Source organism: Rana temporaria, chromosome 2, assembly GCF_905171775.1.
Source record: "Rana temporaria chromosome 2, aRanTem1.1, whole genome shotgun sequence".
Classification (NCBI taxonomy): Eukaryota; Metazoa; Chordata; class Amphibia; order Anura; family Ranidae; genus Rana; species Rana temporaria.
The window spans coordinates 78,951,238-78,976,667 of record NC_053490.1 but is presented as its reverse complement, the minus strand read 5'-3'; the positions used below and the strand labels follow the sequence as shown (position 1 = coordinate 78,976,667).

At 40.9% G+C, this 25,430-nt stretch overlaps 1 protein-coding gene across 9 annotated transcripts in view; it reads left to right on the top strand.

The window, feature by feature from the left end:
- Positions 1-25,430, top strand: part of FRY (FRY microtubule binding protein) — a 362,513-nt gene that overhangs the window by 189,089 nt on the left and 147,994 nt on the right. For all 9 annotated transcript variants that reach the window (XM_040340443.1, XM_040340444.1, XM_040340446.1 and 6 more), the window contains 9 exons: positions 732-900; positions 5,167-5,259; positions 5,343-5,441; positions 7,881-7,982; positions 10,694-10,797; positions 18,191-18,299; positions 19,601-19,687; positions 21,432-21,603; positions 24,335-24,467. In XM_040340443.1, the coding sequence (XP_040196377.1) occupies positions 732-900; positions 5,167-5,259; positions 5,343-5,441; positions 7,881-7,982; positions 10,694-10,797; positions 18,191-18,299; positions 19,601-19,687; positions 21,432-21,603; positions 24,335-24,467 (1,068 nt within the window). The remainder of the gene's footprint in view (positions 1-731; positions 901-5,166; positions 5,260-5,342; positions 5,442-7,880; positions 7,983-10,693; positions 10,798-18,190; positions 18,300-19,600; positions 19,688-21,431; positions 21,604-24,334; positions 24,468-25,430) is intronic.

Sequence of the window (25,430 nt, the reverse complement as noted above, 5' to 3'; positions counted from 1 at the left end):
GAATAGTCAGTTGCTTGTGCTCTCAACCAAAATGACATTGTGACCTTCTTACTAAGTGTTGACTTGCAGGTTGCCCAGATATGCCATATTTTGTGGTTTTTATATTTTCAAGTCTGTCAATTTTATACTTTTGCATTGACATTTGCAGAAATATATAAGGTGTGTTGCTTGCTGAAGTTGCATACATTTGCTGTTAGCTACCCAAGCTTGTGTATACAACTCTACAGTATGTTCATATTTTGGTCAAGACACAGTGAGCCTGACTGTATTTTAGTGCAAACGTTAATATTTTTGAGGCCAGCCTCTAAGTAACTTAAAGGAGGCTTCTCATGTTTAAAGTTTTTTTATTTGTGACCTTAGATGTCACCATCTGCCCTGTAGTGGTAGTGTATTAATTGAGTAATGGATTGGAAAATCTTTGCGAGGCCCTTAAGCATTCAGTGTCTGGTCTAAGGTTTTTCAGTGCAATAAGGACTGGCAGCAGTACCATTCTACAGGATTGCTTAACTTTACCATTAATGAAACTTAAACATAAGGTATAAAGAGTGTCGTTTGAACTCAAAATAGGATGGTGTTTCTTTTATCTAGCAGAGCCGTTGCCTTGGCTGGCAGGGCTTCAGGGTGTTTGGTTACACCAGTAAATCACATGAATGAGCTTTATAGAGAATTGTTCATTTCTGGAATGAAAGTCATTTCATATCATTTATTTGATGTCATCTCTAATTTGTCAGGTTTCCTTCCGTGAAGAAGAAATTTATGGCTGAGTTGAAAGAGCTGAGGCACAAAGAACAGAACCCGTATGTGGTTCAAAGCATCATCAGTCTTATAATGGGAATGAAATTTTTCCGCATTAAGATGTATCCTGTGGAGGACTTTGAAGCCTCCCTCCAGTTTATGCAGGTATGCTTTCTTATCGCCTGTGACAGAGTACAGAGGGTGACACTGAAGACTTATTTTCCATGGTACAGAATGGGTCTATGCAGGAATGTTTCATACATGATAGAACATAAAACATTATTTTGCTGGCCATTTGTAACTCAAGGTAAGGAATCAGATTACCTTGGTTGAAATCTATTCTGCTTTTCTCTGGTTCCTCCTTTTCATCAACATGCTAAAAAAATGATGAAATGACAGCTTTCCAGCTTCATTGCATACCTTACTTTAGACCCAATGATTTTATCACTATGTCTCTTTGCCTCTCTATTCAATGCATGCAGATGGGAGGAGCTTGGCGGTATGGTACATGGCATCCTGAAAACAGGAATCTGTCTTAACACCTGCACATAATGCTGAATCCAGTTAAAAAACAAGAAGGGCCTGGGACAATCAAGCTGGGGAGAAAAGGGATAGATGATGCTAGATATTGTCAAGCCTGGAAATGGTAGTCTCTGGCCAGGGATGTATGTGAGTTGTTGCAGCTTCTAATGCACATTGATAGATGTTTATAGAATTTGCCTTAAATCCTGTAGTAGAATGTTTTCAGGGGTTTTACTTCAAGCTGGTCCCAAGCCCCAAGAAGGCATTTGCCCCATTCTTGATCTCAAAGCTCTGAATGTCCTCTCTCAGGTTGGGAAATTATGAATGAATATTACTACATCAGTTATTGCCTTCCTTTATCAATGAGACTTTCTGGCTTATTAGAGATCCCCTCCGTTTCATGTCCTTATCTTTCCAGCACATGAGAGATTTCTGCACTTTTCTTTGGGTCCCCTACACCAGTGGTCCTCAACCCTGACCTCAAGTACCCCCAACAGGCCATGTTTGCAGGTTTACCTTTATCTTGCACAGGTGTTTTATTTCAGAGTCCATGGCTTTTTTTTACAGCTATTTTATTTAGGAGAAATTCCCAAAACATGGCCTGTTGGGGGTACTTGAGGACAGGATTGAGAAACACTGTCCTACACTACCAGTTTGTGTCCCTCCTCTAGGTGCTGCTCCAGTACTAGCCCTGCTACTTTTTCATGGCCTCCTTCTTGCATAAGGATACTTAATCAAACTCCTATTGAGGTAACAATTGCCATTGGCTTTGACTCTGAGAGTCTTTGGGGTTAAGGTAGCCTGAGACAAGTAGATGGAGGGAATGCTGATAATCCTCATTGATCTGGACTGGGTGGTATGCTTACCTGGTAAGGCTCCTTTCAGATGCTCTGTTGGCACTGCCAGATTGTCATGATTGTGTGTCCCAAGGACTGATTTGCCATACTGCTTGTGAGGTCCTAGTTTTAAAGCTCCACCATGCACGCTAGCTTTTTTCGAGCTCCTAGAAGTTGCTATTAGCATTTCTTTTTCTGCTCTTAAAAGCTAAAGAGTGTTATCCTATGTGTCCATGCACACTACTTTAGGCTATTAGTGTTTTTTGAGCTTCAGCGTCTAGGAGCATAAAAACAATTGTTTTTGTAGAGTTTCTTGGAGCATTTTTCCAGAAGAAATGCACCTTAACACTGCTAAACGCCGCTAAACGCTACTAATAGTTTTTGAGCTTTCCCCCCCCCCCTTATACTGCAAAAATGCCAATAAAATGCTTATACTCTTAAACGCTCCTAAAACGCTATGACAAAAAGCTATTACTAGTGGTTTTTTATCCAGTTTAAAAAAACTGCTAGTGTGCATGGAGCCTAACAGCGTGATTGTGTTGAAGCCAAGGTTCTGAGCAACAGAGATTCCTCTTTTACTAGTAAAAATACCAGCAAAAAAATTCTACTGCAAGCAAGGCCTGTCATCAGTCATGAAAGGCATACTTCATATGATATCTCAAGGGCTTCCACCCCAGGGGTTCCTCCATAGGAGGTATACGCTAGTTCATGAAGTTGGCTGTGGATCTGTGATAGGCTCTAGGAACTATCAAGGGCCAGGTTTCTGTCCTTTGTCCTTTTCCGTAGACAATTGGCCTTTCGCTCCTTAATTGAGATCTTTGTACAGAGGGCCTCCAATCTAACTCCCTCTGTTTGTTCCCCTGTGACTCTGTAGTACCTAAATCTAGGCCTTTTTGCACTTCAGAAACTATTAGAGACATCCCTCGCTGACCATAAGGTGAGTGTTTGAACTGGTGGCCTTTTCTAGTTTTGCATAGGGACAAAGTGGTGTTGAAGCCCAGGACTTCCTTCTTGCTTAGAATGGTTTCTGCCTTTCACCTCAGCTCGGACATTGTTTCTCTGTCCCTCTGTCCGGGTCCAGTTCATTTAAAGGAAATTCCTTATATTGTTTTGATGTGGTTTGGGTTTTAAAAGAGTCTCCCATCTCTTATGCCGCGTACACACGGTCGTTTTATGTGATGAAAAAAAATGAAGTTTTTAAAAACGTCACTTTAATTGACCGTGTGTGGGGGAAAACGTTGTTTTATGTCTTCTAAAAAACGACCAAAAAAAATTGAAGCATGCTTCAATTTTATGTGTCGTTTTTTAAAACGTCAACTTTTACTTCACAGAAATTGACCGTGTATAGCAAAAACGTTGTTTAAAACAAAGTTTTTTCATCCGCGCATGCCCAGAAGCTACTTATGAAGCGAGCTTCAATGGAAAAACGTGGTGGAACGTAACCTCGCTTTGCTAGAACATTGTGAGAAAAATTATGGTGTGTAGGCAACTTCGTCTTTGAAAATTGAAGTTTCAAAAACGTAGTTTTTTACTTCACAGAAAATGTAGTTTTTTTTCATCACATAAAGTGATGGTGTGTATGCGGCATTAGCCACTGCTTCCTTTAGGAGGAGAGAGTCCCTTTATGTCATCCAGGCTGAATCCCAAAAGGCCCCACTTGCTTCTCCTTCCATTATATCTAGGTGGCTCAGACAGCTCACCATTCAATCTGATGGTTTCAAGGATCTGGTTCTACCCTTTCTTGTTGAGGCACACTAAACAAGATCTGCAAGTGCTTCCTGGGATTTTTGGCTTCGAGAAACTGTTTCACGAATTTGCAAGGCTGCCACCTGATCTTCTGTTGACTCAATCTCAGTGCTCTACCAGGTGGATGTTTTGCATTATTCTAATATCGCGTAACTTCTTTGAGGATTCGAAGATCCGCCAGGTAAGTTACGGCGGCGTAGCGTATCTCTGATACGCTGCGCGGATCTAATTCTATGTGGATCTGCCCCTCTGTTTAGAATTATGCTCTCGGTACTGCTTTGCTTTAAATCTGTGGAATATTGGTAGTTGGAAGGGCTAGGCCAATTTACGTTTTTTCTTGACCTGTGTCCTACCTCCAGCAGGTGGCAGTATAACCCGAAGGATAATTAATTTTTTTTCTCCTCAATGGACTCCAGGAAAATAATTTTACGAGTGCAAAAATCATATTTTAATCCGGAAGCTTTCAAAAAACGTAAACCTTCAGAATTTCTGAAAAACGTAAATGACATTGTTTGATTTGGCAACATATTCCCTTTAACACACCCTGAATTCACTTGCATCCAATTTTTTAAGGTAGTCGTATGGTAGATTGTCCCACATTTTCTACAGAACTTGTCACAGTTTCACTACATATTTTAAATGTTTTACTTCCTTCTGTGCCTGCATTCATATTCCCATACTGATTAGAAGAGATCAGGCTTCTGTAGGGGCCTTACCATCTGTTATACAATTCCTTCTTTTTGCTGCAGATAAATGGTTTTGCCATGTATTTATTATTTTCATGCTGCAGAATGAACTGGGACCAATTAGACACCTTCCCAATGATTGATGAGAATCTCCCTGTACATCTTTGGTGAGGGTACCATCAGTTATGATGGATGAGTCACAATACATGTCCACACATTATAGTTTCACTTTTGAAGAGAGTTTGGACCACATCTGTAGGGAGACGGTATTGTCAAAGTGACTCTGACATGAGAGAATTATGGGAGCTGGTCCTCTTCTGAAAATGCTAGAAGCTTGGCTATGTCTGATTTTTGGTACTTTTTGTCAGAGGCTGGGAACAAGAATGCTGTAAACAAGTGTCAGAAAAGTGTGAATTAGGCAGCATGGAAGCCAAAGCACCAATATGAAAGCCAGGGAACCAACATTTCCAGTTTCCATTATTTTCTCATGACAGTTTCTCTTTAACTAGGAAAATAGTGTAACGATTGTATTTTTTTAATGTACTTTAAAAGCACTGTGCGTGTTGAGCGTGTGCATTAGCTGCATTCTTCTCTCTTTTTATGTCCTTATTATTCATATACATGTTTTATGTCTGTTTTAGGAATGTGCACATTATTTCCTAGAAGTAAAAGACAAGGATATCAAGCATGCTTTGGCCGGCCTGTTTGTGGAAATCCTTGTACCTGTAGCCGCTGTAAGTCACATTTAAATGACTTGTTAAATACTGTGTTGGGATGAGGCCTGTTGAAGCTCAATGATCTCTTAATCTGTTTGCAGGCTGTGAAAAATGAAGTTAATGTCCCTTGTCTTAGAAATTTTGTGGAGAGTCTTTATGACACAACTCTTGAGCTGTCTTCCAGGAAGAAACACTCACTGGTGAGTTGTGTTTTGCAGTTTTTCCATAATCCCTGCCCCTCCAAAAAATAATATTTGATAAGTTCAATAAGTGTGCATATTTTTCTTGCAAACAGCCTAATTTTTAAAAATAATCTGGAAAGAGGAAAATCTTACAAATGGGTGGTTGCCGTGGGTCACACCTTCACTTTTATTTTCTTCACATCCCTTAGCAAGAAAAACATCTGTATGTCAGAATTCTAGTAAAATGTAGTTTATTACCTTAAACAGCAATCATGTGCTTGACAAACGCCTTTCTGGTTCAATGTTTATTCAATAAAGAAAAAACAATAGGAGTATCAAATCTACCCATGCAGGGGCTTAAATTGACAATAGCGGTAAGTACAAAGCCTTATATAGTGCTAAAAATATAAACAAATGAGTAAGGAAGTCCAGGTAGAATCCACATGGACAACAACATCGAACCTGAACAGGCAACGTTCTAAACAATAGTGCAGTATGACGTATGCGCCCAAACAGTTGAACTGCAGCTGGGAAACCCTGTAGAGAAGAATAAGTAGGAGGGGAAAAGGGAGGGTCAAAGGGGACATGGACTCAAGATCGTCAGGGGAGGTGGTCAGAGGCACCCAACACTAGCTGGAGGAAGTGGGTGGGAAACATATACATGACAAAGTTTCCAAATTTTAAGAAACTTGGCATGAGAGTCTTTAAGCATACTGGACATTTGTTCATTAAGCATTATAACAGTCATGGGGTCTCTAACACCCTTAAAAAATGAACCATTGGTTATTTCCAGGCCTGTGCAATAGTTCTCTTGATTGACAAAAATAGATAAGATGTCAACTTTTGCTGGTGTGTATATAGGCCCGGTGTAGGGAAATGTAGCAAGGCGAATTTGGCATCTTTACGAATTCCACCAAATATGTAAAACATCCCCACAACGGTCACAACCCCAAAAACAGTGGTTGACAGACTCCTTTCATCACCTTGATAAACAAAGTTGTTATAAAAATTGACTGCAGGTGAGCACATTAACAGGCAATGCAATGCACAGTCCCGTCATTTTCTGCTAAAAATAAAAAAAAGGCTGCTGGCAAGTATAAAGTGCAGCAGATTATTAGTGCCTCTGCTGTGGCATAATGCAGATCCTTTCCAATCAGGCAAAGTCTTTGTACTTCTGGTAGTGTCAGATTCTGTCTGCTCCTTTACTACCCCTCCATACATTCCTGTTTGCTTATTGTTCTCCGGTGGCCAAATTAGAGTGTGTGTTGGATGGAGCTGATAACCTTTCTCACTACCAAGCAGTGCAAAAGCTTTGCCTAATCAGAATGGCTAGGCATTCGGGTGTCTGACCTGTAGAAGTCAGCACCTTATACTTGCTGTTGTGACCGTTTCACTTTAATGGTGTTATTTGTAACTGTGTGTATATCTTAGGGATGAACAGAGCTTGTCCATATATCTTGGGAATGAATGGAGCTTTTCCATATATCTTGGTGATTAATGGAGCTTGTCCATATATCTTGGCGATGAATACAGCTTGTCCTTTTATCTTGGGGATGATTTGAGCTTGTCCATATATCTTGGCGATGAATACAGCTTGTCCTTTTATCTTGGGGATGATTTGAGCTTGTCCATATATCTTGGCGATGAATACAGCTTGTCCTTATATCTTGGGGATGATTTGAGCTTATCCATATATCTTGGGGATGAACTGAGCTTATCCTTATATCTTGGGGATGATTTGAGCTTATTCATATATCTTGGGGATGAATGGAGCTTATCCATATATTTTGGGGATGAATGGAGCTTGTCCATATATCTTGGGGATGAATGGAGCGTGTCCATATATCTTGGGGATGACTGGAGCTTGTCCATATATCTTGGGAATGAACAGGGCTTCTCCATATATCTTGGGGATGAATGGAGCTTGTCCATATATCTTGGGGATGAATGGGGCTTATCCATATATCTTGGGGATGAATGGACCGTGTCTATATATCTTGGGGATGAATGGAGTTTTTTTTAACTGAAATGCATCTAGAGATTTTAAACTGTGAATTGCATCTGTAGGTTTCCTGCCATTGCTAGTCTTACTGAGCCATTTGTGTCACAAATTCATGTGTTCATGAACCTAATAACGGTTTATAGACCTGTCCCTCTCATGTTTAGGAGCATTAGAGTATCCTAATTCACCCAAAAACAATAACATTCAGCCAATGCAGCTGGTCATCACATTTAGGAGATTAGCCTTTATCTTGCATAGTTACATATTATTCTGGTTGAAAAAAGTCAAAAGTTCATCCAGTTCAACCAATATTACTCTATGCACTACATCTAGAAGTCAAACCATCTACTACATGTTTGGTGCGTGATTAGATAATGCATCTGCAAAAATTAAAGCATAACTGTGTCTTGCATGTTATTCATGGAAATCAGCTCCTTATCTTTTGACTCTTTTAGGCGTTGTATCCCTTGGTGACATGTCTGCTGTGCGTCAGCCAAAAACCATTCTTTCTGAACCGATGGCATATTTTTCTCAACAACTGCTTATCTAACCTTAAGGTAAACATGTCATCTGTACCTTCCGTCACATTTCATATGTTTTGGTGATTGAAGAGATAATAATGTCTTTGCTGAATGCTTAAAACGTAGATTGTTTTATGCAATGTGAATAGTTAATGTAGGTGTGATGAAAGATTATTTGTGTTAAATAGCTTTTATGTGAAAACAAAAAAAAAATGAGTGTGTGTGATGCCCATAGAAGCCAGATGGATACAGGATCATTGCTCTTTGAACATACACACTTTTCTTTCTTCTAGATTTCAAAGTGTAGCAATGTGCAGTGATATTTGGGTACCATTTAGAAATCATCAAAGTGTTTGATACTGTTCATGTTTAAATCCCTTGCCTTTTGTGCAAACCAGATCTCTCTGAGAGAATGCAGGCATTAAATTTTTTTTTTTTTTTTTTTGAGAAAAATAACATCTTGATCTGTGTACATTGCAGGGATTTTAACAAACTTTATTAGCGATACCTTTTGTTATATTAAAGAAATAGTTGTTTGTGTCCATGTGCAAATTGAATCTGTGGGGGGAGTGCTTTTATAATTATCACCTGCTTAATTATCACAGGCTTCTAATACGAAAAAAGGAAGAGTCTGCATTCCTTTAAACTTGATTTCTCTTTAGGAGTATCTCACCAAAAACAACACTTTTGTTGCAGGGGATGCCCAAAATCTGACTTTTATCTTAGTGCAGACTTTGAGAAAATCAGTAAGCCAAATTACATTTCTGATGTAGTCTGATTGGTTACTCTGTATTTTACTAATTGCACTACTTAAAATGGCATTGTTATATAGGAGAGCAGTGGTCTCCAAACTGTAGCCCAAGGGCCAGATGTGGCCTTTGCTTGCCTGTATCCGGACCTTTTTCTCGTAATGACACCAGTAATGGGCCACCATTTCTTCCACTAACACCATTAATAGGGAGTCACTAGTTCTCCCACTGATACCAATGATGGGGCACTGTTCCTTCTGCTGACACCAATGATGGGCCACCATTCCTCCCATTAACACCATTGGTGGGGCACTATTCTTCCCACCGATACTAACAATGGGACGCTGTTTCTCCCACTGATACCAACAATGGGGCACAATTCTTCCCAGTAAAACCAATGATGGGGCATAGTCTTCACCTTCTGGCTACAGTGTGCCCCCCCCCCTTTAAGTTTGGAGACCCCTGTTATTTAGTAGACGTGCATTCGTTTTCGTCAAAATTTCAAGTATTTTCGATATCGTTTTAACAAACGAAAATGAACACGCATAATCTGCAATCCGAAAGAGTTGACTTAAAAAAATGCTTTATTTTCTTTTTCGTTGCTACAACAGTTCGATACAGATAGAAGATTCGACATGATGGTGACAATAGAAATCTATGTATATTGAACCTGTGGTCGAATGTGCCTAACCTTAACTCTATTAGTCCAAGATTATTCTACGTAGAGAGAAAAGATTCGACATTATAGAGACAGTGTTGGGATAGACCATTCGACATGAACGACGAAGATTCAACGAAGCAGCGAAAAACATACAAATGTCAAATCTGTCATTGAAGACTTATGGTGTCTGTCGAAAGTTCTAAGAAGATTCGACAAGCAGCTAAACTGTACGACGCTGCAATCATACATTTCCGGTCAAATGCTCGGCCCATAGGCTATAGAAGAATTCTAATGTTGGTTGACTAGTAATAATAATTTATAAATATAATTATTACTAGTCATACAACATTAGAATTCTTCTATAGCTTGTGGGCGGAACATTCGACCGGAAATGTACGATTGCGGCATCGTACAGTTTAGCTGCTCCGTCAAATCTTCTTAGAACATTCAACAGACACCATAAGCCCTCAATAACAGATTCGACCTTAATTAATTTGGATTTTTGGACTAATGCATTTTTTACGAAACGAAATAAATAAAAACTAATTTCGGGAGTAACTAAATAAATGTATTTTTCAGACAAAAATGAAATTCCGAAACTAAATATTTCAGTGTGCACATGTCTATTATTTAGCATTGTTGCAATCAATTGAGAAGAGGATAGAAGCGAACAGAGGAATAACCACATCAGTGTGTGTGTAAAAATCTCAGTCATGTTTTAACCTGGATGTTCTTTATATCCTTTGACTCATTGGTTATGAAATTGGAACACCAATTGGATATCTACTCTTAGCTTTTAAGAGTAGCGAGTATGATATTTGAATAGGATCTGTTTTTTTGTAGTTTACTAATACATCAGTGCACAATATAAAGGAGTTTTCATGTAATTCGTAGGACTTGATAGTATCATCTCAGGGAAAAGTTTTCATCATAACCAAGTTGTTACTATGGGTGGTAGCTTTGGCTTTCATACGCTTCATAATAGTCCACACCTGTAATTGTAATCTATTTCGTTTTAGCTGAAGATGAGGACTATAAATGATTTATACTGATGAGTATACTGATATTGCCACCATATTCCAATTTTTGTGTATTGTGTATTTACAACCTGTCTGCAGTAGCTGGATGACTTGCAAAGCATGGAATGGAATGAGTCATGTGTTATTTCATCAACTGTCACCCCAGTGTGAAGAAGAATCTGACACACCTCTCCAAATGAAAAGTTAATTCAGCAGACACTGCACATTGGTTCAAGAATACGTGTGTTGTATATTATTGACTGCCTGGCAGTAGTGATGGAATGTAACTGTCATGTTTTTTTTTTCTTCCTGTTGCAGAATAAAGATCCCAAAATGGCCAGAGTTGCACTGGAATCCTTATACAGACTACTGTGGGTGTATATGATTCGAATTAAATGTGAAAGCAACACAGCTACTCAGAGGTTGGTCATGAATAGGGGGTGCCTTGTGGCATTGTTGGCCAATTAATTTCTCTGCCTGAGCATATTTCTGATTTGTTGACTGTAGTTCTAAGTGAATTAATGTTTAATAAAAACAATGTTACAGGTTTAGGAGTATGTGAAAAGGTCAATTAAAATTGCTGTGTTAAAGCACACCATCAAATGTCTGTCAAATTTTGACTGTCTAATAAATGAGATTGCCCATTCTCTGTATATTAAAGCGGAGTTCCAGCCACAATTTCACTTTTTAAATATAAATACCCCTGTAATACACAAGCTTAATGTATTCTAGTAATGTTAGTCTGTAAACTAAGGTCCGTTTTGTTACAGCATTTAGACACTTTATAAAATAGAAATTGACTGGGGCCATCTTAAGTGTGTGCATCATGAAGCCAGACTGTATGACTTCCTGGATTTCAGCCTTGCAAATCTCGCACATGCTCAGTGCTGCACAAGCAGTGTCAGATCAGGTTTCAGCACCTGTGCTGTCCAAGTCACATGATTCTTTGAGACTGGGGAATGCACAGACTCCTGGAAAGTTACACCCACTACATTCCCAGGAGTCTGTGCGGTGTAGGTTAGGAAGCATTAAGCACCTAGGTGCAGGAAGTGGGAAGATTAACTATTCTGCCTAGCAACAACACTTTGAAGGCATCTAAAAAAAAAAAAAAAATTCGTAAAGGACTAATGACATTTTTTTAAAACTACTGATGTAATGTTATATTTATGGGTGGAACTCCACTTTAAGGGATAAGTTCACCCTTAAAAAATAATAATAATAAATGCAAATTTTTTAGAGTTAAAAAAAGTGAATTTATAATTTTTTGTAGGAGCCAGTAAAGCAGGAGTGCTTAACCTTTTGAAGGCCACTTAAAGAGAAACTGCAGCCTGCTCACATAATTTGTAATAAAAACATATTTGCCATCATGAAGCTTCCCTCCAACCACTTTGCATATTATTTTATATATACTGTGAATCTATGTAAATATGCTGCAGAAATCTCCCTCCACTGGCTGCATCCATTTTAACTGTGGGCAGCTGAAGCTGCTTCCTGTTCACTTCCTGGATTTACACAGAGGCACACCTCCAGCTCTGCAGTGCTCATTGGCTCTCTTATAACTCACCCCCCTCCCCTTCTGGCAAACTTTCACGAGAATGAGAGAGAGAGAGCGGTGCATGATATCATAAGCCTAGGCTTTTTACCAGACAAACAGGAAGTGGGCTGTATAAGGTATTTACTGGCAGATTTTACAAAATTACTGAAGTTCCGCTTTAAGTGATTTGGTAACCGATCGCGGGCCACAATGAAATGGTTCAAAATTGCTATTTTATTTTATTTTGAATAGCATAATGAAGATTTAAACAACATCTTCTTCCATGAGACTGATCCCCGTTGGATGTCTACCCACTGTTTAATCACAAAAATCACACATTAACTAGGTTATCATTATACCCACTCTTGCTCTGAGGTGTGACCAACCAAAAAAGCTCCAAACCAATGTTGCAGCCTTCACTATATCGGGGTCTTTGCAGCCATCCCTTGAATTGCCAAACAAGGACTGTGGACAATCTAAACAAAAAACAGACCAGCATGCACTAGATGTAATCCACTCGCCTAAAGGCTCCTTTCTCCGTGTCTGTGTGTTAGGGAAAAAAAGAGAAGAGCAAGAAGCCAACCGCAAAAGCAGCTTGTGTATGACAGCCACTGGGATTATGAAGGACTGGCAAACCTTCAGAAGAGGGGTGTGTGCCCGAAACGGGCTCTGCAGGTTGCCAAAAGTTTGAGGTCCCAGGCCACATCAGACAGCTTCACAGGCCACAGATTGAGCATGCCTACTGTAAACCATTGCACCCACGTTCAGCAGATAGCAGGTGCAATGCTAAGTTCCTGCAGACTGTCTGTGTAGCTGTCTGCCTGAACCTCTGATATGGGCAAGCATTTACTGAATGACAGAAAGATCAATGAACTATCTAGAGTGCTATGAGAACTACAAGCCGTCAGCTGTAAAGACTGCCGGTACTTGTAGTTCATTTATTTACAGAACTCTGTGTATGAATGACATGGCCGTGTATGTGGAGCCCCTTACAGCCATGCTCTTTTTGAATAGTGACAGTGGGTACAGGGGGGGAAGATCCCTGGACCGTTGTCACAGGGAGAGGGGGATCGGGGGGAGAGCAGGCAAATTCTATAAATGTTACAAGTTGTACCCTAAACATGGGTGTAACATGTTCTCAAAGGTGAACTTATCCGTTAAGGCAGGCAGACTCTCAAACTAAACAGTTGACAGAAATGTTGCATAATCTGACTGATAAAGTATAAAGCAAAAATTTGATTTTGTGTGATTAGCATATTTGTGTAAATAGGTTCTCTATAACATTGTATGTTATATATTATTTAAATTCATGTTTTGGAAAATGTATAATTTCTAAACTAAGACAGCACTAGGAAGGATAGTAACGCTGCCCATTTGTGGCTGAATCAGGTGATGATCTTATGTCTATAGGTATGTCAGAAGAGGCAGGCTAGAAAATGTCTGTGAAGGTTCTTATTTATCCAGGCCATGATATCTAGTAGTACAGTTGCTTTCATGCAACTAGACATGTTCTGCCATGTTGCAGACAGTTCATAACTTATCCAAGTCACTTCTTTAGTTCAGAACTGAAGTGGCTTGGATAAGCTATAAAATGTCTTTAACATTAAAGATCAAGTCCAGTTGCTTTTTTGAATGTGTGGATAAAAAATCTGTCCCATAGAGCAGCACGATTAATCATTAAAAAATTGCAATCTCGATTCAACCCCCCCTCGCAATCTTAATCCAACATTTTCACGATTCAGGGCAGAGCCATTCTCTGCTCACAGCTGACAAAAAAAAAAGGCAGCCAAGTTTATCACAACAATGCTCAGCACTGAGATAAAAATAAACAATGTATCATTTGGTTCTTTTAGATCAAAGGGATGAACTTTGGTCTGTAAATGAGGGCAGTTTAACCGCTTAAAGACTAAACCTGTTCTGATGCCGCATACACGCGATAATTTTTGTTGGCTTGTAAAAAACTATGTTTTTTAAAAATGTCATTTAAAATAATCGTGTGTGGGCTTCACAGCATCTTTCGGGTTCTGAAAAACGAAAAAAAAAAAATTCGAACATGCTCTATTTTTTAATGACGTTTAAAACAATGTCGTTTTTCAGGTTGTAAAAAATGATCGTGTGTGGGCTTTAACGACGTTAAAAACCTGCGCATGCTCAGAAGCAAGTTATGAGACAGGAGCGCCCATTCTGGTAGTTTGGAATGGAGTAAGCACATTCATCACGCTGTAACAGACAGAAAAGCGAGAATCGTCTTTTACTAACACAAAATCAGTAAAAGCAGCCCCAAGGGTGGCGTCATCCGAATGGAACTTCCCCTTTTATAGTGCCGTCGTACGTCACCGCGCTTTGCTAGAGCATTTTCTTTTCACTATCGTGTGTAGGCAACATCGTTTTATTGATGAAGTTGAAAAAAACTTTGTTTTTTCTAGAGGCTGAAAAACATTTTTGCTTGCAAGTTAAAATCAATATTTCTTGCTATAAAATTACTTGGAACCCCCAAACACATATATATACAGTAGGTGAACCCGATATTGTGTCAATCTCGCTCTCTTTCTCGGCGAGATTGAGCACCTACGAGCCCCATCGCGGGAGCCAGCGCCGAGCTGGCTTGCCGCGATGGAGACAGAGCCGTCATAGAAGCGACGGGAGATCCGACTTGGATTCCCGCCAATTCTACACGTGCGCGGCGTTTGTTATGAATCCTGAGGGGGAAGTCCCCGCCGGATTTTAAATAAAAATCCGGCATGGGTTCCCCCCTCAGGAGCATACCGGGCCCTTAGGTCTGTTATGGGTTGTAAGGAGAGCCCCCCCTACGCCGAAAAAAACCGGCGTAGGGGGTCCCCCTACAATCCATACCAGACCCGTATCCAAAGCACGCTACCCGGCCAGCCAGGAAGGGAGTGGGGACGAGCGAGCGCCCCCCCCCCCCTCCTGAGCCGTACCAGGCTGCATGCCCTCAACATGGGGGGGTTGGGTGCTCTGGGGCAGGGGGGCGCACTGGGGCCCCCCCCACCTCAGAGCACCCTGTCCCCATGTTGATAAGGACAGGGCCCCTTCCCGACAACCCTGGCCGTTGGTTGTCGGGGTATGCGGGCGGGAGGCTTATCGGAATCTGGGAGCCCCCTTTAACAAGGGGGCCCCCAGATACCGGCCCCCCACCCTAAGTGAATGAGTATGGGGTACATCGTACCCCTACCCATTCACCTGCAAGAAAAGTGGTAAAAACACAAATAAACCACACAGGGTATTAAAATATTTTATTAGTCTGCTCCGGAGGCCCCCCCTGTCTTCTTTATTAGCTCTTTTACCAGGGGGAGCTTCTTCTTTGACGTCTTCGGGTGGGTGGGGGCCGCCGTCTGGTTCTCTTCCACCGCCGGGGGGGTCGCTTTTAAAAAAGCCCCCACCCCCCCGGCGGGTTTCCTCCGGCGTCTTCGGCGGGGGGGCTTCTTCTTCCGCTATCCCGACGAGTCTTCTCCGCTATCCGGGGGGTCTCCTTCTATGTTCGCCGCTCTCCGCTGTTGACTCGGCGCACCCCGGTTCTTCGTCTCGCTGTCCGGTGCCTTCTTGGGACTGTGAGGCCTATATAGGTCCGATGCAAGGCGCGCATCCGTCATTTCAGCGAGAAGAGCCGGCGTGTCAACATCGGGAGAAGAAGAGAAGTGAAGAACATGACGTCACAGCACGGAAGAAGAACTCACAGCACGGAAGGAGAAGAAGATGTACAGCACGGAAGAAGGCACCGGACAGCGAGACGAAGAACCGGGGTGCGCCGAGTCAACAGCGGAGAGCGGCGAACATAGAAGGCGACCCCCCGGATAGCGGAGAAGACACGTCGGGATAGCGGAAGAAGAAGCCCCCCTGCCGAAGACGCCGGAGGAAACCCGCCGGGGGGGTGGGGGCTTTTTTAAAAGCGACCCCCCCGGCGGTGGAAGAGAACCAGACGGCAGCCCCCACCCACCCGAAGACGTCAAAGAAGAAGCTCCCCCTGGTAAAAGAGCTAATAAAGAAGACAGGGGGGGCCTCCGGAGCAGACTAATAAAATATTTTAATACCCTGTGTGGTTTATTTGTGTTTTTACCACTTTTCTTGCAGGTGAATGGGTAGGGGTACGATGTACCCCATACTCATTCACTTAGGGTGGGGGGCCGGTATCTGGGGGCCCCCTTATTAAAGGGGGCTCCCAGATTCCGATAAGCCTCCCGCCCGCATACCCCGACAACCAACGGCCAGGGTTGTCGGGAAGGGGCCCTGTCCTCATCAACATGGGGACAGGGTGCTCTGAGGTGGGGGGGCCGCAGTGCGCCCCCCTGCCCCAGAGCACCCAACCCCCCCATGTTGAGGGCATGCAGCCTGGTACGGCTCAGGAGGGGGGGGCACTCGCTCGTCCCCACTCCCTTCCTGGCTGGCCGGGTAGCGTGCTTTGGATACGGGTCTGGTATGGATTGTAGGGGGATCCCCTACGCCGTTTTTTTTCGGCATAGGGGGGGCTCACCTTACAACCCATAACAGACCTAAGGGCCCGGTATGCTCCTGAGGGGGTAACCCATGCCGGATTTTTATTTAAAATCCGGCGGGGACTTCCCCCTCAGGATTCATAACAAACGCCGCACACGTGTAGAATTGGCGGGAATCCAAGTCGGATCTCCCGTCGCTTCTATGACGCGCTTGCTGGGATGTGCTGTCACTATTCCAGTGAGTGCGAGATCTCCGGCACCATGTCGCCGAGAATCAGCGCGATGCTGTCGTGCTAAAAACACAATATCACAAACACCTACTGTGTGTGTGTGTATATATATATATATATATATATATATATATATATATATATATATATATATATATATATATATATATTAGCAGAGACCCTAGAGGATACAATGGTGGTCTTTGCAATATTTGATGTCACACTGTATTTGCGCAGCGGTCTTTTAAAAGCAATTTTTTGGGGGAAAAATACACTTCAATGAATTAAGAAAAAAAATAAACACTAAAGTTAGCCCAATTTTTTTTATAAGAAGATGTTATGCCAAGAATCGTGATCTTTATTCTAAGCAAACAAATTGTGATGCTCATTTTATCCAGAAACGTGCAGCTCTACTGTCCCAGTTTCTGTTTTCTTCCCTGAAGTAAAGGAAACTAGCATCTGCTTTTGAGGACCCATACTCCTGAAACCCAATTCATAAGGGAGGGCCCACCTTTTAGCCACCTTTTAGCCATTATTTTTTTTTTATCTCTGAGGGTGGTTAACATGTCTACCTTGTAATGTCTATAGGCAGCCTGATGCCGCGTACACACGGATAGTTTTTTGTGATGAAAAAAAACGACGTTTTTCAAACTTCATTTTAAAAAACGACGTTGCCTACACACCATCGTTTTTTCAAAATGCTCTAGCAAAGCGCGGTTAAGTTCAGCACGTATGGCGGCACTCTGTTCCATTCAAGCTCGCGTCATAACTTGCTTCTGAGCATGCACGGGTTTAAAATCGTTGTTTTGAAAAACGACATAAAAAATTGAAGCATGTTCGAATTTTTTTTTTTCGTTTTTCAGAAGACATAAAACAACGTTTTCCCCACACACTGTCATTTTAAATGACGTTTTTAAAAAAAAAAAATTTCTCATCACAAAAAACGACCGTGTGTACGCGGCATAAGACTTTTCATAGATGGAAATTGGTGGTGAATGTTGCATGTCATCAACCAAATCATCTGTTCTGCTGTGGTTTTCCAATGCAGTTTGGGCCCTTTCTGTGGGAAAAGCAAACACTTACATTTTCCAAATCTGACTTCTGTTGTTGATTTCAAGGGTAGTTTTATACAGATTTCTACTAATCATCCTCAAACTCATTTAATCCAACATTTAGATTGTGTTTGAGCACTCCTATCACTCTTATCATTCAACTTGCATTTGTTATGTAATTCCAAAGTGGTATTCTTTTAAAAAGAATAATAAGAATAGTTGTTAGCTGGCCCAGCTTAGGCTCCTGAACACCTACCATCTTGAATTTTCTAGACTCTGTTCTAGTTCCACTTCCAGGGAAGGTACATGATTGTGTATGGTGCTGTAGCAGTATGCTATGACCCAAAGATAGCATCATCTCTAAGAGTCAGTCAGTGGCAGCTTCCAGCTTGGATGAGATCCTCAGCTGTGGCACTTTACAGAAGAGCTTTGTTTACTATTTTAGCAGCAGTGAACTTTACCTGCAGATTTCAGGTATTCTTCTTGGGTAAATATGTTGCATCTTACACAAAATCCTTATAATGATCTCTTCTTTTCTTTTTGAATAGCCGTCTCACGAATATTGTGGGGACTCTTTTCCCAAAAGGCTCTCGGGGTGTGGTACCTCGCGACATGCCCCTCAACATCTTTGTGAAGATCATACAGTTCATTGCACAGGTAAATGGAGACATCATGTCATGTCATAACAAACTGATTTTTAAAGTATCATTAAGTAGATGTAAATTTATAATGTAAACCCATTAGCTGGCCATACACAGAGCAAAATTTAAGCCATAGATGGTCCTGTTGGCTCCACCCTTGCCACCATCCTCTTATCTGAAAATTGAAAGAATAGTGACTGCAGCAAATCGGCAGAATTCACTGTTTGGGCATTCTGATAGCTGCTGATGCTGGCTGTCAGAATGCAAAAGCTGGCAGCAGGGAACTTGATAGAAGTCTAATGCCGCATACACACGGTCAGAATTTCTGACAAAAAATGTTCGATGGGAGCTTTTTGTTGGAAATTCCGACCGTGTGTATTCTCCGTCGGACATTTGCTGTCGGAATTTCCATCAACAAAAATTTGAGAGCTGGTTCTCAAATTTTCTGACAACAAAATCCGTTCTCGGAAATTCCGATCGTGTGTGGACAATTCTGACGCACAAAATTCCACGCATGCTCTGAATCAAGTATGAGACGGAAGCACTCATTCTAGTAAATCTCGCAATCGTAATGGAGATAGCACATTTGTCACGCTGTAACGGACTGAAAAGCACCAGGCTGAAAAGCGCGAATCGTCTCTCACTAAACTTCTACATACACGACTGGTATTGATCTTCCCTTTAATAGTGCCGTCGTACGTCTTGTACGACGTCACCTTGTTCTTGCCGTTCTGGATTTCCAACATTTGTGCGACTGTGTGTATGCAAGACAAGTTTGAGCCAACATCCAAAATCCGCGGTTTTGTTGTCGGAATTTCCGATCGTGTGTACGCGGCATAAGAGTTTATGGCCAGCCTTAGTGACTGATTAAAGTAGCTCTTTTCCCTGACATTGTTGTCCTTTCTACATCAGGAAGCAAATAAAGTTCCTTTGCAATTTAATGTGTACACACACAGACCTCGGGTCTTGGAAGGAATAGAGAAACAACACAGTCCATTTGTAGCAAAATATGTCTCACCTTTATATTTTAGGAATGCACACCCTAAATTGTCCCCTGGCACCTCCAAACAGCAGCAGTATATGCAATAAGTACTTTCTCCTTCAGAGTCTCAAAACATTAAACTCTAAACATTTTATTTAAAATCCATGTCCAGATCCAAAGTGTGCTTGTAATTGTTTTATACCCAATATCATCATTTATTATCCTAATTTATAAGAAAAAAATAACCCTCATAAACCAACAAAGGAGAAAACACTGTTTTAGGAATTCTTTCTTTAAACTGAATTTGTACCAACATTTTATTTTTTGTTCTTTAGGAGCGTCTAGATTTTGCAATGAAAGAAATTATTTTTGACCTTTTATGTGTAGGAAAAGCAGCAAAAGCATTTAGCCTTAATCCCGAGGTAAGTTATTGTTCCTGTAAGAAGTATCATTCACAAATTGAGAAGTATTGTCACTACTCTTTTGCATGTCCATCAATTTCAGTGGGCATAAGCCCTACTGTTAATGCTGTCTGTCAGTTCACTAAAGCCTAAGGCATTATTAAGTGCATTCTTTCCTGTTGAGGTTTGAAAATTTAGCTTTCAGGTGACTAAAGGATTAGCTAAATTTAGCACATGTACATGTATTTTGTTAGCTTTTGTAGCATTTTGAGAGTAAAAGTATTTTCACAAAGACTATTGCATGGGTTTGTGTTCCTAAAAATGCTGCTACCTCCTGTCTGCCAATTTTCTATTAAGGAAAGCAGGACATGTAGCCATTTGCGAAAGAGCTAAAAAAAGAAATATGACTATATATGCCAAACAGTGCCAGTGGCATTGAAAATAAACACAAGACACAAGCAAGGTGCAGTAGATTTCTGATGCTTCTATGTACAATTTATTGATTGCTGTCAACTTATTTACATACATCACTGTAACCCAACCAAAAATGTGATGTTAGTTTTTTGCTTAAACCCCTGAATATGGCTTAAAGTGGTAGTAAACTCTCAAAGTAAATTGTTACCTACAGGTAAGCTTATCTGTATGTAAAATGAATATCTCCTAAACATACACCATTTAGGAGATATTTTAGGGAGCACCAGCCGGTGGCATCACTGGCCCTTGTACTCTGAAGGAACTGCATACTCGTGCCGTTCTTCCAGAGCCCTGTGCCGCCGCCGTGACTCCTGTGTGCATGTGACGTCATCACAGTTCAGCCATTCAAGCGGTCGCAGCCCGCAAGGCCAGAAGGAAGATTATTTAATATGGAAGCCTCTGCAGCGGTGACAGAGTGCCACTGGAGGGTTTTGTTTCAAAGTAAGTACTTTATAATGTGCTAGTATGCGATGCACACTAGTACATTATGCCTTTACCTTGCAGGATTTGTTTTTATTTGTTTTGTTTTTTTAAAGCCTTTACTACCGCTTTAAACAGCAGAGACAGTGTGGCATATGGGTTATAAAAAAGTGTAATAAGTGTAAGCTGGTTGGACTAAGATGTTTTGTACTTAGACCGGGGATAGGGAGGGTGGTATAGAAACCGGTTTCTTGTGTAATTGAAGTGTTTTAATTCCAATGAAAATGTATCTCAAAGTACATGGAACAAAAATGCTTTCAATAATTGCTTTTCCATCTGAAGTCTTATATATATTTTTTTACAGTTCAACATATAATCTTTGTTTTAAAACTAAACATTTAATATACGAGAAAGGATTCCCAGAGCACTATAGGTTATTTAGAGAAACAACATGGCAGATGTTGACTGCTTTTGTTCCCTTGATTGAATTTTTGCAGTATGTGAATCTGAGCGTGAACTGAACAACTGTAGACAACAGGTTTTACAGCAAATTGAAAGCTTGGAGTGTAATATGCACCTGCTTGCTGAAGAAGAGAATGCAAAATATTGTGACACAATATTTGATGCTTACCTCACTCAATAAAAAAAAATACTCCTGAACATAATAAATGAAAAAAAAAATGATGTACAAAATCACTATACATTCTATTTAGGTTATTGTGATTTCAGTAAGTAATGGTGGCTGGAAAGCTGCTGTGGGCTCTGACCATTTGCATTGTCTGGTTACATGAGTTGCTTAATCTTTCTGATAATGTTTTTCTACTATGGGTTAGTGGAAAGAACAATCACTTCACATCCTTGTCTCCACCAGAGAATGAACATAGGCTTAAGAGCCTTCCTGGTGATAGCAGACAGCCTGCAACAGAAAGATGGCGAGCCCCCCATGCCTGTCACTGGAGCCATTCACCCATCTGGTAACACCCTTCGAGTAAAGAAAACATATTTGAGTAAAACTCTCACTGAAGAGGAGGCCAAAATGATTGGTGAGTCTTTTTTTTTTTTTTTTTTGTAATAAAAAATAGGTCTTGACAATTTGCAATGCCTACAAATGGTGCAGGTCTTGAATAGATAGCTTTGCTCTCCCAACTGTTGAACTACATTGCCTGCAGCAGGTGCCATTCAGAGCTGTTAACAGTTCTGCTGTCTTCAGTTGTATAGTCTCTTATTTATGTAAGTGCTCACTCAATATCCTTTATGTGATTATGAATGTTGTGTGATCTTCATGGGTCAATTACCCTTTGACAGCAGGAAAATATACTGTACAATGTGATCTCTGGCTAGGAAGCCTGGCAGGAAACTTATGGAGTAGTAGAGCAGATGGGAATGAATGCAGATTTTGTTTCGCAAAGTCTTCTAGAAAATGTTTCTTGTACTTAAAGCAGAACTACACTACATCTGAGCACCAAAAACACTATTTAATTAATTTATAATGTTCAAAGCAAACTCACCCATTCTTCCTTGTATCCATGCTTTATTTTGCTGAGAAATTGCCTTAAAAAACGCCCCCTAGCATTTCTGGCCATCTTGAGTAAGGCTCACAATGAAGGGAACTACAATAAAGCTACATAGAGAAAAAAAGAGCAACAAGAATCATATTCAGTTTTCAAAATATATTTAGTTTGAATGATCTCATATATTGATTGGTCCCAGGGCTCTTAAACTTTATCAAACTGAGAGACCATATCGTCAACTGTGACTGTAAGAAATTCCATCCCCCTAACCTTTGCTACAAGTTGTAGAAATTGCATGTGTGTGTGTGTGTGGGGGGGGGGTAGTAGATAACCAGCACAATGATATAGCCCTCTTGGCAGCTAGAAGTATATATGTGTCCAACAGTTTAGTAGATTTTGGGATACCTGAAAAGGGGAGCCCAAGCATATAATAGATAGGATCCAAGGGGAGAGGTAGACCCAGCGCCGATCCTGACCTCTCTGGGGCCCTAAGCAAAATTACATATCATATTAAAGTTGAGAAGCGGGGGGGGGAGGGGCGCTGCTGACAGTGACATGTCACATTAAAGGTTAAAGTTAAAGTTGAGAAGCGGGGGGAGGGGGTGTTCTGCTGTCGGAAATTACATCTTACATGTGCTGACTTCTTACCACTTCTCTCATGCAGCCAGCGAGTTGAGAAGCGGGTGAGGGGCCGAAAATGACTTCTCACCAGGTGGGGCCTCTAGTAATTTAGGGGGCCCTCCGCAGCTTTGCCGGGCCCTAAGCAGCTTGCATAGTGAGCCTATAGGGCGGATCGACCCTGGGTAGACCTGTCACACTTTGGAGTGTATGCATATCTCCTAACCAAAAAATAATAGTAATAAAAATGCCATAAATCTATCACCTATTTTGTAGACGCTATAACTTTTGCACAAACCAATCAATATACGATTATTACGATTTTTTTTAACCAAAAATATGTAGAAGAATACATATTGGCCTAAACGTATTAAATTGTCAGTTTTTGTTTATAGCGCAACAAATAAAAACCACAGAGGTGATCAAATACCACCAAAGGAAAGCTCTATTTGTGGGGGAAAAAAGGACGTCAATTTTCTTTGGGTACAAAGTCGCATGACCACACAATTGTCGGTTAAAACGACGCAGTGCCGTAGCTCAAAAAATGGCCTGGTCATTTAAGGGGGAAAATCTTCCGGTCCTTAAGTGGTTAAAGTGTTTTTTTTTATTAAAGTAGAACTATAGGAAAAACTTATTTTATTTTTTTCATTTTGGATAGAGTACTGGAGGGTTATAACCCCTGCCAGATTTTTTTTTTCACCATCTCTGCCTTATTGCAGAGATTTTCCTTCACTTGGGGAAATTAGTTTTACTTTCATTTTCAATGATAACCGTAAACAGGACAAATAGAGAGTGTGAATCTCCTTAAAGGGGTTGTAAAGGTAATTTTTTCCCCCTAAATGGCTTCCTTTACCTTAGTGCAGTTCTCCTTCACTTACCTCATCCTTTGATTTTGCTTTTAAATGTCCTTATTTCGTCTGAGAAATCCTCACTTCCTGTTCTTCTGTCTGTAACTACACACAGTAATGCAAGGCTTTCTCCCTGGTGTGGAGAAAGCTCCTTGAGGGGGGAAGGGGGCGAGCAGGCAAGTCAGGACACTCAGATAGAGAAGGGAGTTGTGTGTTAGTGGGCGTCCTGACACTCCTGCTCGCCCCCTCAAGAGGCTTTCTCCACACCAGGGATAAAGCCTTGCATTACTGCGTGTAGTTACAGACAGAAGAACAGGAAGTGAGGATTTCTCAGAAGAAATTAGGATATTTAAATGCAAAATGGAAGGATGAGGTAAGTGAAGGAGGACTGCACTAAGGTAAAGGAAGCTATTTAGGGGTAAAAAAAATGTACCTCTACAACCCCTTTAACAGGGCCACAGACTGCAATAAAAACTGACAGGTGTTGTAATCCCTTGCCACTCTAGCCAAAACTAAAAAAAAAAGATTTGCCTTTAGTTATACTTTAATCTTGCTGGTATACACACCCCTAATCACTCACATGACCAGTGTTGAATGCTGAGTCATGTGGTTTTTGCAAGTAGGGTGGATCACTGTGCGTGCAGAGCAGCTTTGAGCTGCTTTGATTTCTCTGGACTTTTCAGCAGGCACTATGTGATTGCCAGAAGGGGGGCAACTTCACAGGATTCCTGTAATTCTGATATAGATTATTGCCAGTAACCAATTGCAATCCTCATATATGTGGTTTTCTTTGCTAGGCATGGCTCTGTACTACTCCCAAGTGCGGAAAGCAGTAGACAACATTTTAAGGCACCTAGACAAAGAAGTTGGCCGCTGCATGATGATGACCAATGTACAGATGCTAAACAAGGAACCTGAGGACATGATCACGTAGGTAGTTTAAAGACATTCTTCAATATGCTTGAATTTAATAAACAAATATATATTAATTTGTTTCTAAAATGAACATAATTATTCAAAAGGACAACTACTGTATCTGGTGTATGGAGGTAGTGTAGCTTATAGATTATTAAGATCAAGAGACTTAAAACGTTTGATACCCCATCCTGATAGGTGCCCGCTGTACCCTTGTACTTGTTTGAGTAAGTCTCCTCTTTGTATTGCTTCCTTTATGTGAAATCCCTGGTGCTCCTGCTAGTCCCCTTGCTTTCCTATTAAGAACTGACCACACTAAGCAGGAGAGCACAACGGTTCAGTTCTCTAGCTATGCTAGGAACTCGGTGTGCTCTCCTCCAATGATCAGACTTGTCCTGACACACCCCCACTACACAGCCATTCACTGGCAAGCTGAGTGTGGTGCTGCTTTTCCTCCCCCCAGTTCTTATGCAGCTATGAACAAAGGGAATGTGATCACTTTTAAAAAGGGGGAAAAAAATGAAAGGCAAAACATTTTGGTGAAGATATAAAAAAAAAACGTATAAATACCTATTTTAAATTGAATGGGTTGTTTTACAAGGTGATCGTGTACAATCACTTTAAATATTATGAACCACAATAGGCTCCCCTAAATGTTGCAGCAGCAGAGCCCCTTTCTACAATTAACATTTCTAATCAGACAGGAGTACCATATGTTCAGATTAAAAGAGAGCTATTATCTCCTGAATAGATTTATCTCATGGTAAAGGATCTATCAAGAGGAGATCTGACCTAGCGTCTCCGGGTAATGGGAAAACTGAGGAGCACCTTGAGGTGGGGAACCATCATTGCTCCTGGATCATTTTATAGTACATGCATATTTAATGGCTTTTAAAGGCTTTTCATGATTTTAAGATCGTTTTATTCATGTGTAAAAAACAAATATAGGCAAAAACTTGTGTTCTTATCTCTAGACAC